Here is a 16445-nt window from a genome sequence, read left to right as displayed (position 1 = left end):
AAACACTGAAAAACACCCAAAAAACACCCCAAAACGGGGTCTTTAATGGGGTTCGGTCCCTTTAAACGGGCGGGGCGCGGTCACGAAAGGGGCGGGGCCAACGGGCCCGTTTCTGATTGGCGGGCTCAGGGGGTGAGGGGCGTGGTCGCTTGTGAAGGGGCGGGGCTGGCGGAGGGGGCGGGGCTGGCGGAGGGGGCGGGGCTGGCGGAGGGGGCGGGGCTGGCGGAGGGGGCGGGGCTCCCCTCGGCCCCGCCCTCCGGCTGCAGCAGCCTCGTTCCCAACCGCTCCAGATCGTCCAGACTGAGGCTGCGCAGGGACTGAGCATAGTCCTGGGGGGGGGGGGGGGGGGGGGAGTTTAAACCCCTCCCATTGAACCCCCCCAAACCCCCTATGGGCCCCCCCATAGAACCCCCATATATCCCCCCTCCTAACCCCCCCATAGACCCCCCCAAACCCGCCTATGGAGCCCCCCCAAAACCCCCCATAGACACCCCCAAACCCCAACCCCCCCCCAATGGACTCAGCCAACCCCACATGGACCCCCCCAATTCCCCCCCGCCAAGCCCCCCTATGGACCCCCCAACCCCCCCCCCGCATGGACCCCCCCAAACCCCAACCCCCCCATGGACACCTCCAAGCCCCCCCCTCCATGAACCCCTTCAAGCCCCCACAAAACCCCCCCCATGGACTCAACCAAGCCCCCCATAGACCCCCCCAAACCCAATTCCGTCCCTAAGCCCCCTATGGAGCCCCCCAAACGCCCCCCCATGAACCCCCCCCATAGATCCCCCCAAACCCAACCCCCCCCATGGACCCCCCCCCTTTGCCCCCCCCCATCCCCCACCTTCTGCAGCTGCTGTAGGACCCTCGCCCCCTCCTGCACCCCATAGTGCCGGGTCAGGACCTGGGCCAGGGGCCCCCCAAAGGCGAAGCACGGGGGGGGGGGCACCCCCAGGTCCTCGGGGGGGGTGGGCGGGGTCTCAGGCCCCGCCCCCCCTCCGCCTTTGGCCCCGCCCCCCGGAGGCTTCAGCACGAGGTTGAGGCGCGCGGAGGGTCCGATGCTGTAGTCGGAGAGGCGACGACCGTCTGATGGGCACAAAAACACCCCAAAAACACCCCAAAAACACCCAAAATGTCACTTTCTGAGCCCAAATCCGCCCCCAGCCCCGCCCCAGCCCCTCCCACCCCCCCAGCCCCTTTGACTCCAAAAAAACCCATTTTACACCCCCAAAAATACCTTTATTCCACCCAAAACCTCCCTTTGTGTCCATTAAGACCCCATTACCCCCAATTGACCCCCATTACCCCGATTACCCCATTACCCCCCATTACCTCCATTACCCCCATTGCCCTCCATTACCCCATTACCCCCCATTACCTCCATTACCCCCCATTACCTCCATTACCCCCATTGCCCTCCATTGCCCCCATTACCCCCTCACCCGCCAGGGCCTTGCCCCGGTACAGGAGCCGCTGCTGCTCCACCGGCACCTGCAGCCGCTCAGCAACCAACAGCCGGAGCTGAGCCACATCCTCGTGCGGGGACACCTGGGGGGGAAACACCCGAAATCACCTGAAATCAGCCCAAAAACACCCGAAAACACCTGAAATCAGACCAAAAACACCTGAAAACACCCGAAATCAGACCAAAAACACCTGAAAACACCTGAAATCAGACCAAAAACACCCAAAAACACCCGAAATCAGACCAAAAACACCTGAAAACACCTGAAATCAGACCAAAAACACCCGAAAACACCTGAAATCAGACCGAAAACACCCGAAAACACCTGAAATCAGCCAAAAAACACCTGAAAACACCTGAAATCAGACAAAAAACACCTGAAAACACCTGAAATCAGCCCAAAAACACCCGAAATCAGACCAAAAACACCTGAAATCAGCCCAAAAACACCCGAAATCAGACCAAAAACACCTGAAAACACCTGAAATCAGACCAAAAACACCTGAAAACACCTGAAATCAGACCAAAAACACCTGAAAACACCCGAAATCAGACCAAAAACACCTGAAAACACCCGAAATCAGACCAAAAACACCTGAAAACACCTGAAATCAGACCAAAAACAACCCAAAACAGCCAAAATCAGGCCCAAAACACCCGAAATCAGGGGAAAACACACGAAATCAGCCCCAAAACCACCCGAAATCAGCCCAAAAATCACCCGAATTCAGCCAAACACCCAAACCAGCTCAAAAACACCCGAAATCAGCCCAAAATGAGTCCACACACACCCACCCCCGAAAACCAACCCAAATCCGGACAAACCCCCCCCCGAACACCCGAAAATGACCCAAAATGCCCCGAAATCCACCTAAAACACCTCAAAACGCCCCCGCCCCCTCCCCCCCCCATCGGGGTCCTCCAACCCCCGCTCGGGCCCAGAGCGGCTCCTCTCTATGACCCCTCCCCCCTCCCGTTCCCCCCTCCCCCACCTCGAGGCTGCACTCGCGGCCCTGCAGCGCCTTCACCGTTACCAACATGGCGGCACCGGAAGTACCGGCGGCACCGGAAGTACCGGCGGCACCGGAAGTACCGGCGGCACCGAGGCCGGAGCGCCGCCGCCACCAGCGAGACGAGGGGCAGAGCGGCGCGCCGGAAGTGGGCGGGGCCTGCACAGCCAAGATGGCGGCGGACACGGAGGGGCTGGAGCTGTATCCGCGTTCATGGGGGGGGCACAAAGGGGGGGGGGGTAAAAGGGGGTGGGGGGGGGTTGGGGGGGGGGCAATTGAGGGCTATAAGGGGGGGTAAAGGGGGCAAATGGGTGGTTATGGGGGGCAATTGAGGGCTATAAGGGGGGGTAAAGGGGGCAAATGGGTGGTTATGGGGGGCAATTGAGGGCTATAAGGGGGGGTAAAGGGGGCAAATGGGTGGTTATGGGGGGGCAATTGAGGGCTATAAGGGGGGGTAAAGGGGGCAAATGGGTGGTTATGGGGGGGCAATTGAGGGCTATAAGGGGGGTAAAGGGGGCAAATGGGTGGTTATGGGGGGGCAATTGTGGGTCCTTGGGGGGTTAAAGGGGCAATTGAGGGTTCTAAGGGGGGGTAAAGAGGTGGTTTTAAGGGGGCAATTGTGGGTTGTAAGGGGGTTTAAAGGGGGGGTTGGTTTTGGGGGGCAATAGAGGGTTTGAAGGGGGGTGGGGGGGCAGTTGAGGGTCTTAGGGTGTTTTGGAGGGGGGCAATTGTGGGTCCTGGGGGGGGGTAAAGGTGGCAGTTAGTTTTGGGGGGGCAATTGAGGGCTATAAGGGGGGTAAATGGGTGGTTTTGGGGGGCAATTGTGGGTCCTGGGGGGGGTTAAAGGGGGGTTTGTTCCGGGGGGGCAATTGTGGGTTCTAATGGGGGGGTAAAGGGGGCAAAGGGGTGGGTTTGGGGGGGGCAATTGTGGGTCCTGGGGGGGTTTAAAGGGGGGGGTTGGTTTTGGGGGGGCAATTGAGGGTTCTAAGGGGGGTCAAAGGGGTGGTTATGGGGGTGGGGGAGGGGGGGGTCAAAGGGGTGGTTATGGGGGTGGGGGAGGGGGGGGTTCTGCCTCAGCCCCGCCCCCCCCCGGTTGCTCCTTGACCCCTCCCCCGCCGCCTGCGGCTGCCGCTCCCCTCCCCCCACGTGGCTCACGTGGCTCTGGGCTCCCTGCGGCCTGACCTGAACCCCCCCCACGGAGGGGGAGGGGCGAGGGCGGAGCTAGAGCGCGAGGGGGCGGAGCTTCACGCGTGAGTCCATGGGGGGGAGGGGCGGGGTTTGACCTGGGCATGACCCCGGGGTTGACCCGAGGTTGACCTCACCCCTCCCCCCACACACACACAGGCGCTGGGTGGCCCCTGGGGCACGTGGTCTCCGGGGCGGGGTCACGACCTTCCTGGAGCTGCTGGGATTGGTCCTGGAAACCATTGAGCGCTTCGGGGGGGAGGGGCCTGACCCCGCCCCGCCCCTCCCCCCACAGAGCTGATTTGGGGCAAAACGAGGCCGTTTCGGGTCTGTGACCCCCCCTCCCCCCCCAATAAAGACACAAATTTGGGCTGAAACTCGAGGGTTTTATTCCTGCATTGGAAAGGGAAGGGGGGGGAGGGGCGCCCCTCCCCCCCTCGCAGCCCCACACGTGGGGGGCAGGAGGGTGGGGGGAGGGGGCAGGAGGGTGGGGGGAGGGGTCCAGCCCCCCCTTGCTGGGGTTCATCGGATCTAGGGGGAAATGAAGGGGGAGGGGAGAGTTGTGGGGCTCAGGGCTCCTGCCCCTTGTTTTAAGCCCCGCCCCTTCTTTTAGCCCCGCCCCTTATTTAAGCCCCGCCCCTTTAGCCCCTCCTACCAAAGCTCCTCCCATCCCAGTGACCCTGCCTCTTTAGCCCCGCCCCCTTTGCTCCCTGTCTCCCAAGCCCCTCCCCTTTCTTCCTTCAGCCCCGCCCCCTTTAACCCCTCCCCTCAAAGCCCCTCCCCTTGCTCTCACCCCTCCCTTTAGCCCCTCCCCTCTCTAAAGCCCCGCCTCTTCCTTAAGCCCCTCCCACCTCCCAAGCCCCTCCCCTTTCTTCCTTCAGCCCCGCCCCCTTTAACCCCTCCCCTCAAAGCCCCCCCCTTTCTTTCACCCCTCCCTTTAAACCCCATCCCTTTAGCCACTCCCCTCTCTAAAGCCCCGCCTCTTCCTTAAGCCCCTCCCACCTCCCAAGCCCCTCCCTTCACTCCAGCACCTCCCACCCTTTCACCCCTGGCCCCTTCAACCCCCTCCCCTCTTTAAGCCCCGCCTTTCTCCCTTAAGCTCCTCCCCCTTCCTTTTAACCCCGCCCCCTTTCCCCCAAGCCCCGCCCCTTTCCCCTCAAGCCCCGCCCCCCCGCTCACCGTGTACTTGTCCCACCTCTTCTCGGGGTCATAGGGCTCCCATCGGCTGGCAGGGAAGATGTGTTTGTTCTTCTCGTACCAGCTCCGCAGCACGACCTTCCCGGCGTGGGACTGTGACGTCATCACGGGGGTTATGACGTCATCACGGGGGGTGTGACGTCATCGCCGGGGGTCTGTGATGTCATACACGGGGGGGGGGGGGCTCACCTCGTCCTTCTCCACGGTGGCATCGCTCAGGAGCCGGACGTCGTCGTGGACGTCGAAGTTGAAGAGGGGACCTATGGGTGGGTGACGTCATAGTGACGTCATAGTGACGTCATAGGGGTGATGTCATCGCTAAGCCACACCCCCTGCCTTACGGGGGGGGATGGGGGTCAGGACGACTTTATGGGGGGCAGTTATGGGGCAGGAAGAAGGGTTACGGAGGGACATGGGGGTCAGTGGGGGGCACTTAGGGGGCTGGGGAGGTACTTGGGGGGCAGCAGGGGGTGGGGGGGGGCTGATGACGTCACTCACCGCTCTTCCCCCTCGCTTTGGTGACGATGAAGTCATAGAAGCTGTGGTGCTGGGGGGGGGGGGGAGGTGGTGTTAAAAGGGGAGGGGCTTAAAGGAGGAGGGGCTATGGGTGGTGGGCGGAGCCTCGCGTGGCCCCGCCCCCTGCCCGGAGCTCACGTGGGGGATGATGAGATCCTCTTTGATGTACATCAGCTGCTCCACTCCTGCCGAGCTGCAATGGGGGGGGAGGGGCAGGATGAGGCCCCGCCCCCTCGCACAAACCACGCCCCCTCCCCAAGCCCCGCCCCCTCCCCAAGCCCCGCCCCCTTCTCCCCCCCCCCACTGACCGCAGCTCACTGAAGTCCTTGCGCAGGATCTCCAGAGCCTTCTGCAGGAACTGCTGCATCGTGTTCCCCTTCTTCATCTATGGGGGTCATGGGGGGGTCATGGGGGGGTCATGGGGGGGGTCATGGGGGGGTCCCCAAAACCCCAACCCCCCCCACACACCCCCAATGTCACCTTCACCGTGCGCCGGTGCCCGGAGCCATCCCAGTAACTGAAGGTGATCTCGATCTCCTCATCTATGGGGGGAGGAAGGGTTAAAATGGGGGGGGAAGGGGTTGAGGGGGGATGGGGTTAAAATGGGGGGGTCACCCCCAAAGCTCCCCCCCCCCCCCCCCCGTTTACTTTTGATCTTCTCCTGCTTGGCCTCCCACTCCTGGCGCAGCTCCTCCCGCAGCCGGTTCTCCTCTTCCTGGGGGGGGACGGACATGTGGGGACACCAAAAGGAACCCCAGGACCCCCCCATAACCATCAGAACACCCCCATTACCCCCCCATAACCCCCCCAGCACCCCCTATAACCACCATAACCCCCCCCAGCTGCCCCATTACCCGCTCATAACCAATGGAGGACCCCCATAACCCCCCCCCCAGCACCCCCATTAGCCCCCCATAACTACCCCCATTACCCCCCATAACCACCCCCATCACCCCCATAACCACCCCCATTACCCCCCATAACCACCCCCATCACCCCCATAACCACCCCCATTACCCCCCCAGTACCTCCCGGTCCCGATCCGGCAGGAAGCTGGTGTCCACATCCGGGTTCTTCCCCAGTTTCCTCTTCTTGGGGGGCTCCTCCACAGCTGTTGGGGGGGGGGGGGAAGGGTTTGACCCCCCCCAATTCACCCCTCCCCCCATTACCCCCCCCCCCCCCCCCTCCCCTCACCCTCGGGCTCCTCCTCCTCCTCCTCCTCTTCGGCCTCAGCCTCCTCCAGGCTGAAGCTCAGGCTGCAGATCTTGCGCTTGGCCTCCTGCTTGCGCTCGCGCTCCCGCTGCCGCTCCAGCTTCCTGGGGGGGGGGAGGGGGGGATGGGGATGGGGGGGGGGGATGGGGGGTCGTGACCCCTCCCCCCCCCCCACACCCCCTCCCCCACTCACAGCTGCAGCTCTCGGCTCTGCTCCCGCTTGGCCAATTGCTTCTCGCGCTCCTTGACCAGAGCCTCCTGCTTGGCCTTCATGTCATTGAGGGTCACCAGGCCTGGGGGGGGTCAAGGGGGGTCAAGGGGGTCAAGGGGGGTAATGTGGGGGGCACATGGGGGTCACAGGGGGGACACATGGGGGTCAAGGGGGGTAATGTGGGGGGCACATGGGGGTCAGCAAGGGGGGCACATGGGGAGCACATGGGGGGGGACATTGGGGGCACATGGGGGTCAAGGGGGGGTAACGTGGGGGGCACATGGGGGTCACGGGAGGGTAAAGGGGGGACACATGGGGGTCAGCAAGGGGGGCACATGGGGAGCCCATGGGGGTCACGGGGGGGGCACATGGGGGTCACGGGGGGTGACGTGGGGGTCAAGGGGGGTAATGTGGGGGGCACATGGGGGTCAGCAAGGGGGGCACATGGGGGGGGACATTGGGGGCACATGGGGGTCAAGGGGGGGTGACGTGGGGGGCACATGGGGGTCACGGGGGGGTCCCCTCCTCACCCACGGTGCTGGACTTGAGCTCGGCCTCGACAGCATCATAGTGAGCAGAGAACTTCTTGTCTATGTTGGACTTCATGATGTTCTCCTGCAGGGGAAGAGGGATTTTGGGGTCCCCATGGGGCCTATCGGGGTCCCTATGAGTCCTGTTGGCATCAATATGGGTCCTATTGGGGTGATTTCCCCCATTTTTGGGGCGACTTCCCCCGTTTTTGGGGTGATTTCCCTCATTTTGGGGGTGATTTCCCTCATTTTTGGGGTGTTTTCTCCCGTTTTTGGGGTGATTTCCCCATTTTTGGGGTGTTTTCTCCCGTTTTTGGGGTGTTTTCTCCCGTTTTTGGGGTGATTTCCCCATTTTTGGGGTGATTTCCCCATTTTTGAGGTGATTTCCCTCATTTTTGAGGTGATTTCCCTCATTTTTGGGGTGATTTCCCTCATTTTTGAGGTGATTTCCCTCATTTTGGGGTGATTTCCCTCATTTTTGGGGTGATTTCCCCATTTTTGGGGTGATTTCCCTCATTTTTGGGGTGATTTCCCCATTTTTGGGGTGATTTCCCTCATTTTTGGGGTGATTTCCCCATTTTTGGGGTGATTTCCCTCATTTTTGGGGTGATTTCCCTCATTTTTGGGGTGATTTCCCTCATTTTTGGGGTGATTTCCCTCATTTTTGAGGTGATTTCCCCATTTTTGGGGTGTTTTCTCCCGTTTTTGGGGTGATTTCCCCTGTTTTTGGGGTGATTTCCCGTGTTTTCGGGTGGTTCCCACCTCCGCGATCCGCTGCCGCAGCTGCTCCATGTGCTCCCGCTGCCGCTCGCGCTTCTTCATCAGCTGCAGGGCCCGACCGGCCTCACTGGCGGCTCCTTTGTACTGCGCCATGGCGGACACCGGAGCGGAACCGGAACCGGACAGGAACCGGAACCGGACAGCAGCGGAACCGGAACCGGAGAGGAACCGGAGCGGAACCGGAACCGGACAGCAGCGGAACCGGAACCGGAGAGGAACCGGAGCGGAACCGGAGAGGAGCGGAACCGGAACCGGAGAGGAACCGGAACCGGACAGGAGCGGAACCGGACAGGAGCGGAACCGGAACCGGACAGCAGCGGAACCGGAAGCGGAGAGGAACCGGAACCGGAGAGGAACCGGAGCGGAACCGGAACCGACAGAGGCCTAGGACCGGTACCGGAACAGGAGCGGAACCGGAACCGGGAGAGGAGCGGAACCGGAACCGGAACAGGAGCGGAACCGGAACCGGAAGAGGCCCAGACCCCGACCAGGCCCAGCCCCGGAGCACCGACAGCGAGCGGCCGCTGCCACCACAGGCGCAGACGGAAGTGGCGATGACAACCGGAAGTGCGTCACTAAGGGCGCTCCGCTCTCCTATTGGGTAAGAGCCTCCCAAGTGACTCCGCCCCTTCGCTTGGCCCCGCCCACCAAGTGACACCGCCCTCTTGACCCCACCCACTCCACGGAGCTCCGCCCACCGCTAAGCCCCGCCCCTCTCCGTTGGCTCCACCCCTTTCCCTTAGCCCCGCCCACCTCTTGATCCCGCCCCTCTCCTTTGGCTCCACCCCCTATCGTAGCCCCTCTCCATTGGCTCTCGCCCCTCTTGACTCCGCCCCCTCCTCTTGCTCCTCCCTTCCCATTGGTCCAACCCTCCCTGCGCCTCCCCCCCCATTCCCTGGGTGCTGCAGCCGCTATGGGGCAGCAATGGGGCAGCCATAAGATAGCTGCTATGGGGCAGCAATGGGGCAGCCATAAGGTAGCTGCTATGGGGCAGGTGCAATGGGGCAGCCATAAGGTAGCCGCTATGGGGCAGGTGCAATGGGGCAGCCATAAGATAGCTGCTATGGGGCAGCAATGGGGCAGCCATAAGATAGCTGCTATGGGGCAGGCGCAATGGGGCAGCCATAAGGTAGCCGCTATGGGGCAGCAATGGGGCAGCCATAAGATAGCTGCTATGGGGCAGCAATGGGGCAGCCATAAGGTAGCCGCTATGGGGCAGCCGCTATGGGGCAGGTGCAATGGGGCAGCCATAAGGTAGCCGCTATGGGGCAGCAATGGGGCAGCCATAAGGTAGCCGCTATGGGGCAGCCGCTATGGGGCAGGTGCAATGGGGCAGCCATAAGGTAGCCGCTATGGGGCAGCAATGGGGCAGCCATAAGGTAGCCGCTATGGGGCAGCAATGGGGCACGTTTATTGTCCAGCAACACACAACGAAGGCAATAAATAAGGACAGGACTGGGGAAGGGTGGGATAAAGGGGGAGACCCCTTTCTATGGGGCAGGGGGTGCTGATGGGGAGGGGGTGCCCTGTGCTATGGGGCAGGAGATGGAAACCCCCACCTGGGGCGTCTCAGGAAGCAGCAGGAGGCAAGAACCCCCCCGCTATGGGGCAGCCCCATAAGTGCCCAAACCCCCTTTCTGTGTCCATCCCCCCCACGGGGGTGGGGGAGTGCTCTGCCCCATAGCGCCCTGGCTCACTCCATGGAGGGCACGGGCAGGGGGGGCCCGCGGGGGTCATCGAAGCGATCCATGGGGCGCAGGTGCAGGAGCAGGGCCCCCCCATAGCAGAGCCCCCCCAGCAGCAGGGCCCCAGTCACCAGCCCCATCCAGGTTCCTGGGGTGAAGAAGGCGGCACAGTCACTTGCCCCCCCGAAGACCCCCCCGGAGACGTTGAAGGCTTGAACCTGGGGGGGGACACCCCAATATTAGAACCCCCCCATAGGGAACAGGCTTTGGGGCCCCCCCAATCCCATTTAACCCCCACCCTGTGTACCCCAACAGATGGGCCCCCCCATTCATCACCCCATACCCCCCATTTTGAGGTCCCCCCCATATTTTACCCCCCATATTTTGGGGTCCCCCCATGTTTAGCCCCATATTTGCCCCCCCCCATATTCCAGGGTGTGCCCCATACATGGGGGTCCCCCCCCTATATTTGGCCCCACCCCATATTTTGCACAACCCCCCATGTTTTGGGCCCCACACTCGTATTTTGGGGTCCACCCCATATTGTTGGGGTCCCCCACATATTTTACCCCCCATATTTTGGGGTCCCCCCATATTTGGGCCCCCCCCCATACTTTACCCCCTATATTTTGGGACCCCCATATTTTAACCCCATATTTTGGTTACCCCCCACATTTTACCCCCCCTATTTGAGGTCCCACTATATTTTACCCCCCATATTTGGGGTTCCCCCAATATTTGGGGTCCCCCCCATACATTGGGGTCCCCCCCATACATTGGGGTCCCCCCCACATTTGGGGTCCCCCCCATACATTGGGGTCCCCCCCATACATTGGGGTCCCCCCCATATTTGGGGTCCCCCCCATACATTGGGGTCCCCCCCATACATTGGGGTCCCCCCCATACATTGGGGTCCCCCCCACATTTGGGGTCCCCCCCCCCATACCTGCACATCCAGCAGCCTCAGGCTCCAGTCGCTGGCAGGCCCGGGGGGGTCAGGGGGCAGCAGGAAGGGGCCTGGAGCCCCCAGCTCCCCACAGCGCCAGCCCAGGGGGGTGGGGGCTGCCCCCCCCCGGCCCATGAACCGCACGGGGGGTCCCCCCCCCACCAGCGACAGCCAAACCTCAGCCAGCCAAGCCCAGGAGCGACCAGAGACTGGGAACCAGGAGCGGCGAAGGACGAAGCTGAAGCAGGAGGCAGAATGGGACCAAAATGAACCAAAATGAACCAAAATCAGCCCAAAATGAACCAAAATCAGCCCAAAATGAACCAAAATGGGACCAAAATGAACCAAAATCAGCCCAAAATGAACCAAAATGAACCAAAATGGGACCAAAATCAACCCAAAAAGAACCAAAATCAGCCCAAAATGAACCAAAATGGGACCAAAATGAACCAAAATCAGCCCAAAATGAACCAAAATCGACCCAAAATGAACCAAAATGAACCAAAATGGGACCAAAATCAACCCAAAAAGAACCAAAATCAGCCCAAAATGAACCAAAATGGGACCAAAATGAACCAAAATCAGCCCAAAATGAACCAAAATCAACCCAAAATGAACCAAAATGGGACCAAAATGAACCAAAATCAGCCCAAAATGAACCAAAATGGGACCAAAATCCACCAAACTCAGCCTGAATTACACCAAAAGCAACAAAAATGAGCCAAAATTAACACAAAATGCCCCAAAATGAAGCCCAACACCCTCCCCTCCCCCCCCCACTCACGTGATGTTCAGGGTCCCCCCAAAGACGTCGTCGTATTTGAGCACCAGCCTAAAGGGGGGGAGGGGGGGAGGGGTCAGGCACCCCCATGACCCCTGCAGGACCCCCCATCCCCCCCATTCTGTCCCCATTGACCCCAATTACCCCCCCATAACCCCCCTTTAGGACCCCATTGCCCCTATTTACCCCCCCATTGCCCTCCCATCCCCCCTTTAGGACCCCAATATCCCCCCACTCACCCCTATTGCCCCCCAATAGCCTCCCCTCATTCCCCCCCATAGCCCCCCCCATTACCCCCCTTTAGAACCCCATTCCCCTCTCATTGCCCCCCCATTCCCCACTTTAGAACCCCAATACCCTGCCATTCACTCCTATTACCCCCCTATAGCCCTCTTTAGGACCCCAATACCCCCTCTATTACCCCCCCATAGCCTCCCATTCACCCCCTTTAGGACCCCAATACCCCCCATTCACCCCTATTACCCCCCTATAACCCTCTTTATGACCTCAATACCCCCTCTATTACCCCCCCATAGCCTCCCTATCACCCCCATTCCCCCCCTTTAGGACCCCAATACCCCCCATTCACCCCTATTACCCCCCTATAACCCTCTTTATGACCCCAATACCCCCTCTATTACCCCCCCATAGCCTCCCATTCACCCCCTTTATGACCCCAATACCCCCCATTCACCCCTATTACCCCCCTATAGCCCTCTTTAGGACCCCAATACCCCCTCTATTACCCCCCCATAGCCTCCCTATCACCCCCATTCCCCCCCTTTATGACCCCAATACCCCCCATTCACCCCTATTACCCCCCTATAACCCTCTTTATGACCCCAATACCCCCTCTATTACCCCCCCATAGCCTCCCTATCACCCCCATTCCCCCCCTTTAGGACCCCAATACCCCCCATTCACCCCTATTACCCCCCTATAACCCTCTTTATGACCCCAATACCCCCTCTATTACCCCCCCATAGCCTCCCATTCACCCCCTTTATGACCCCAATACCCCCCCATTCACCCCTATTACCCCCCCATAGCCTCCCATTCACCCCCTTTATGACCCCAATACCCCCCCATTCACCCCTATTACCCCCCCATAGCCTCCCATTCACCCCCTTTATGACCCCAATACCCCCCCATTCACCCCTATTACCCCCTATAACCCCCTTTAGGACCCCAATACCCCCCACAGCCCCCCCCCACCCCCCTTTAGGACCCCAATATCACCCCCATTCACCCCTATTACCCCCCATAACCCCCCCCATTCCCCCCCCCCGCTCTCACCGCGCATGCTCCGGCTCCCACGAGGACCCCCCCAGCTCCACCCCCCCCCCGAAGGTTCTAGAGCTCAGGTCCTGGAGCTGCCCCCGGTAGGTGACCGACAGGTTCCGAGCCCAGAGCAGGATCCGCGCGGGGCCTCCCTCCGGCCAGCGCAGGGGCGCGGGGGGCGGGGCCAGCACACGCCCCGCCCCCTGCTCCTCCTCTGGCCCCGCCCCCAGCAGGGCCCGGCCGTGGGGCTGCAGCGGAGCCCCCCCCGCAACGGGGGGTACCTGGAAAGGGGGGGGGGATATGGGGGTCAGTGGGGTGGGGACATGGGGGTCAGTGGGGGGGGGACATGGGGGGGACATGGGGGTCAGTGGGGGGGGGATATGGGGGTCAGTGGGGGGGATATGGGGGGGACATGGGGGTCAGTGGGGGGGGGATATGGGGGTCAGTGGGGGGGATATGGGGGGGACATGGGGGTCAGTTTAGGGGGGGACATGGGGGTCAGTGGGGGGGGGATATGGGGGGGACATGGGGGTCAGTTTAGGGGGGGACATGGGGGTCAGTGGGGGGGATATGGGGGGGACATGGGGGTCAGTGGGGGGGGACATGGGGGTCGGCGGGGTGGGGACATGGGGGGGACATGGGGGTCAGTTTAGGGGGGGACATGGGGGTCAGTGGGGGGGGGATATGGGGGGCAGTGGGGGGGATATGGGGGGGACATGGGGGTCAGTGGGGGGGGACATGGGGGTCAGTGGGGGGGATATGGGGGGGACAGGGGGGTCAGTTTAGGGGGGGACATGGGGGTCAGTGGGGGGGATATGGGGGGGACATGGGGGTCAGTTTAGGGGGGGACATGGGGGTCAGTGGGTGGGGGATATGGGGGTCGGTGGGGGGAGGGATATGGGGGTCAGTGTGGGGGGGACATGGGGGACAGTGGGGGGAGGGTATGGGGGTCAGTGGGGGGGGGGAAAGGGGGTCAGGGGGGACATGGGGGTCAGTAGGGGGGAAGGGGGGTGATGGAGGGGGCATGGTGGTGCTATGGGGCTGGCCATGGGGCACTATGGGGCAGAGACGCACGTGGGACGGCTGCAGGGCGGTGAACAGGGCTGTGTAGGGCACATCCTCCTCCTTGAGCACGCTCAGCACCTGCCCCAGCATCTCATCTATGGGGCAGAGGGGGGGGGGGGTCAGGGTGTGGGGCAGCCCCACAGCACGACCCCCAAGTGCTCCCCAGTGCTCCCAGTCCTCCCTCCTCACCGTTACTGGTCAACACCTCCTTGGGAGCCATGAAACTGGAGCTGTGGGGGGGAAGAAGAGTGAGGATGTGGGGCAGCCGTAGAGCACTATGGGATGTCTATGGGGTGTCTATGGGGCGCTATGGGGCACGTACCCAGCGGTGTGGGGCAGGCGCAGCAGCAGCAGCGCAGGCAGGCTCGTGTTGAGCCGCAGCAGCCTCAGGGCAGCTCCATCCACACGCAGTGGGGCAGCCCCCAGGGCCTGGCTCAAGGTGTGGGGCAGGGCCCCCACAGCCCCCCCAGCCACTGCCGGCAGCACCAGCGCTGAGCCTGCAGCCCCCAACGCGCCCTGGGGGGGACAAAAGGGGGGTTATGGGGGGGAACCAACCCCCAGCCCCACAAGTGACCCCATCACCCCCAGCCCCACAAGTGACCCCATCACCCTGAGCCCCACAAGTGACCCCATCACTCCCAGCCCCACAACTGACCCCCATCACCCCCAGCCCCACAACTGACCCCCATCACCCCCAGCCCCACAAGTGACCCCATCACCCCCAGCCCCACAAGTGACCCCATCACCCCCAGCCCCACAAGTGACCCCCATCACCCCCAGCCCCACAACTGACCCCCATCACCCCCAGCCCCACAACTGACCCCCATCACCCCCAGCCCCACAACTGACCCCCATCACTCCCAGCCCCACAAGTGACCCCATCACCCCCAGCCCCACAAGTGACCCCATCACCCCCAGCCCCACAAGTGACCCCCATCACCCCCAGCCCCACAAGTGACCCCCATCACCCCCAGCCCCACAAGTGACCCCCATCACCCCCAGCCCCACAAGTGACCCCCATCACCCCCAGCCCCACAACTGACCCCCATCACCCCCAGCCCCACAAGTGACCCCATCACCCCCAGCCCCACAAGTGACCCCCATCACCCCCAGCCCCACAAGTGCCCCCCATCACCCCCAGCCCCACAAGTGCCCCCCATCACCCCCAGCCCCACAACTGACCCCCATCACCCCCAGCCCCACAAGTGACCCCATCACCCCCAGCCCCACAAGTGACCCCCATCACCCCCAGCCCCACAAGTGACCCCCATCACCCCCAGCCCCACAACTGACCCCCATCACCTCCAGCCCCACAAGTGACCCCCGTCACCCTGAGCCCCACAACTGACCCCCATCACCCCCAGCCCCACAAGTGCCCCCATCACCCCCAGCCCCACAAGTGCCCCCTCACCTCCAGGTTGGGGAATGCGCTGTCGGGTTTGTTCCCATAGACACCCCCATAGGCTGTGAAGTCTTCGATGCTGAGCTGGGGGGGGGGGGAGATGAGAGCAGTCACGTGTAAGGGGCGTGGTCAGAAAGGGGGCGTGGCCACGTGTCTGTCACTGTCACGCGCTGAAGGGGGGGGACGGGAAGGGACCAAGTTCCCCTTTTCGGGGGGGGGTGAACGGGGAGTGAGGGAACAGGGAGGGGGGGAACAGGGAGGGGGGGAACAGGGAGGGGGGGACCCCACAATGGGGAGGGGGGAAAGGGTTGGGGGGGGCTCTGGGGGGGAACCAGGGGAGGATGGGAGTTAAAAGGGGGGGCAATGGGGGTCCGGAGGGCTCAATGCGGGTCCAGGGGGGGCAATAAGGGTTCGGAGGGGGCAATAGGGTTCCAGGGGGGCAATGCGGTTCCGGGGGGGTCAGTGGGGTCCCGGTTCCGGTCCCACCTTGTCCTGCAGCACCAGCAGCACCGTGCGCGGCCCCCGCTCCAGCGCCGGGCTCAGCAGCTCCCTCAGCGCCGCCTCCGTCACCACACGGCCCCCGGCGCCCGGCGGCGGCCACAGAGCCCTGCGGGGAGGGGGGACCGGGGTCCGTGGGGGGGAACCGGGGTCCGTGGGGGGGAACCGGGGTCCGTGGGGGGAACCGGGGTCCGTGGGGGGAACCGGGGTCCGTGGGGGGGAACCGGGGTCCGTGGGGGGGAACCGGGGTCCGTGGGGGGAACCGGGGTCCGTGGGGGGAACCGGAGCCGCAGCCCTGACCCCCCCGTCCCCCCCAGGCCTCACCTGTGCGTGGACCAGGCCAGCAGCGGCACCTGCGCAGTGCGCACCGGGCCCGGGCCCAGGCTCAGCCCCACAGCCCAGGCCCAGAGCCAGACCCGGGCCCGCAGCGCGGCCTCCAGCGCCGCCGCCATCTTGGTTCTGAGCCCTCCCTCACGCCGGAGCCACGCCCCCCGTCGGGGAAACCACGCCCCCTGCGCAGCAACAGCCAATCGGGGGCGAAGCTGCGCGCTTGGCCGCGCCCACTCCGGTTTCGCAGCCAATCGCTAGGGGCCAAGGCCACGCCCCTTCCATGTGGCTCCGCCCACTAAAAGGTCTAGTCGCTTTCACGGGGTGGCCACGCCCCCAACTCCTTGGCCACGC

General features: G+C 63.0%; 4 protein-coding genes across 5 annotated transcripts; 1 reads left to right on the top strand and 3 right to left on the bottom strand.

Annotated features, from left to right (window-relative positions):
• Positions 1-11: 11 nt before the first annotated feature.
• UBL4A (ubiquitin like 4A) lies at positions 12-2622 on the bottom strand. Its single transcript, XM_034071765.1, has 4 exons — positions 2458-2622; positions 1443-1548; positions 845-1086; positions 12-329 (listed from the first exon to the last, which is right to left on the bottom strand). The coding sequence occupies exons 1-4, from the start codon at positions 2503-2505 to the stop codon at positions 126-128; spliced, it is 600 nt and encodes a 199-aa protein (XP_033927656.1). The 5' UTR covers positions 2506-2622; the 3' UTR covers positions 12-125.
• LAGE3 (L antigen family member 3) lies at positions 2600-4025 on the top strand. Of its 2 annotated transcripts, none has more exons than XM_034071773.1 (3): positions 2600-2676; positions 3591-3725; positions 3820-4025. In XM_034071773.1, the coding sequence occupies exons 1-3, from the start codon at positions 2648-2650 to the stop codon at positions 3959-3961; spliced, it is 306 nt and encodes a 101-aa protein (XP_033927664.1). In that variant the 5' UTR covers positions 2600-2647; the 3' UTR covers positions 3962-4025. The 2 variants fall into 2 exon arrangements, with proteins under 2 accessions (XP_033927664.1, XP_033927665.1); XM_034071774.1 differs by having other exon boundaries at positions 2607-2676; positions 3594-3725.
• Positions 4026-4130: 105 nt separating this feature from the next.
• On the bottom strand, positions 4131-8575 carry FAM50A (family with sequence similarity 50 member A). The gene is made up of 14 exons (XM_034071744.1): positions 8562-8575; positions 8089-8236; positions 7327-7411; positions 6779-6878; positions 6568-6689; positions 6402-6484; positions 6022-6088; positions 5854-5915; positions 5682-5758; positions 5512-5566; positions 5356-5404; positions 5047-5117; positions 4840-4950; positions 4131-4191 (listed from the first exon to the last, which is right to left on the bottom strand). The coding sequence occupies exons 2-14, from the start codon at positions 8197-8199 to the stop codon at positions 4183-4185; spliced, it is 1002 nt and encodes a 333-aa protein (XP_033927635.1). The 5' UTR covers positions 8200-8236; positions 8562-8575; the 3' UTR covers positions 4131-4182.
• A 906-nt stretch (positions 8576-9481) lies between these two features.
• Positions 9482-16222, bottom strand: ATP6AP1 (ATPase H+ transporting accessory protein 1). The gene is made up of 10 exons (XM_034071726.1): positions 16089-16222; positions 15753-15873; positions 15276-15350; positions 14187-14380; positions 14054-14094; positions 13874-13959; positions 12815-13080; positions 11522-11569; positions 10738-10975; positions 9482-10009 (listed from the first exon to the last, which is right to left on the bottom strand). Exons 1-10 carry the CDS (start codon positions 16214-16216, stop codon positions 9800-9802), a joined length of 1407 nt encoding a protein of 468 aa, XP_033927617.1. The 5' UTR covers positions 16217-16222; the 3' UTR covers positions 9482-9799.
• Positions 16223-16445: the final 223 nt, after the last annotated feature.

This window comes from Melopsittacus undulatus, chromosome 22 (assembly GCF_012275295.1).
Source record: "Melopsittacus undulatus isolate bMelUnd1 chromosome 22, bMelUnd1.mat.Z, whole genome shotgun sequence".
Classification (NCBI taxonomy): Eukaryota; Metazoa; Chordata; class Aves; order Psittaciformes; family Psittaculidae; genus Melopsittacus; species Melopsittacus undulatus.
Note: the sequence above shows the minus strand (reverse complement) of the source record. Positions and strands in the feature narration are given on the sequence as shown.

Coding starts and splice junctions, on each gene's coding strand:
- LAGE3 (XM_034071773.1), top strand. CDS start 2,648: ATGGCGGCGGACACGGAGGGGCTGGAGCT. Junction 2,677..3,590: donor GACACGGAGGGGCTGGAGCT/GTATCCGCGTTC, acceptor ACCCCTCCCCCG/CCGCCTGCGGCTGCCGCTCC. Junction 3,726..3,819: donor GAGGGGGCGGAGCTTCACGC/GTGAGTCCATGG, acceptor ACACACACACAG/GCGCTGGGTGGCCCCTGGGG.
- FAM50A (XM_034071744.1), bottom strand. CDS start 8,199: ATGGCGCAGTACAAAGGAGCCGCCAGTGAGGCCGGTCGGGCCCTGCAG. Junction 5,916..6,021: donor CAAGCAGGAGAAGATCAAAA/GTAAACGGGGGG, acceptor CTCCCCCCATAG/ATGAGGAGATCGAGATCACC. Junction 5,118..5,355: donor CAAAGCGAGGGGGAAGAGCG/GTGAGTGACGTC, acceptor ACCCACCCATAG/GTCCCCTCTTCAACTTCGAC.
- ATP6AP1 (XM_034071726.1), bottom strand. CDS start 16,216: ATGGCGGCGGCGCTGGAGGCCGCGCTGCGGGCCCGGGTCTGGCTCTGG. Junction 11,570..12,814: donor TGGGAGCCGGAGCATGCGCG/GTGAGAGCGGGG, acceptor CCCCCCCTTTAG/GCTGGTGCTCAAATACGACG. Junction 10,010..10,737: donor TGAGGCTGCTGGATGTGCAG/GTATGGGGGGGG, acceptor GTCCCCCCCCAG/GTTCAAGCCTTCAACGTCTC.
- UBL4A (XM_034071765.1), bottom strand. CDS start 2,505: ATGTTGGTAACGGTGAAGGCGCTGCAGGGCCGCGAGTGCAGCCTCGAG. Junction 1,549..2,457: donor GCCGCGAGTGCAGCCTCGAG/GTGGGGGAGGGG, acceptor TTTCCCCCCCAG/GTGTCCCCGCACGAGGATGT. Junction 330..844: donor TCCTACAGCAGCTGCAGAAG/GTGGGGGATGGG, acceptor CCCCCCCCCCAG/GACTATGCTCAGTCCCTGCG.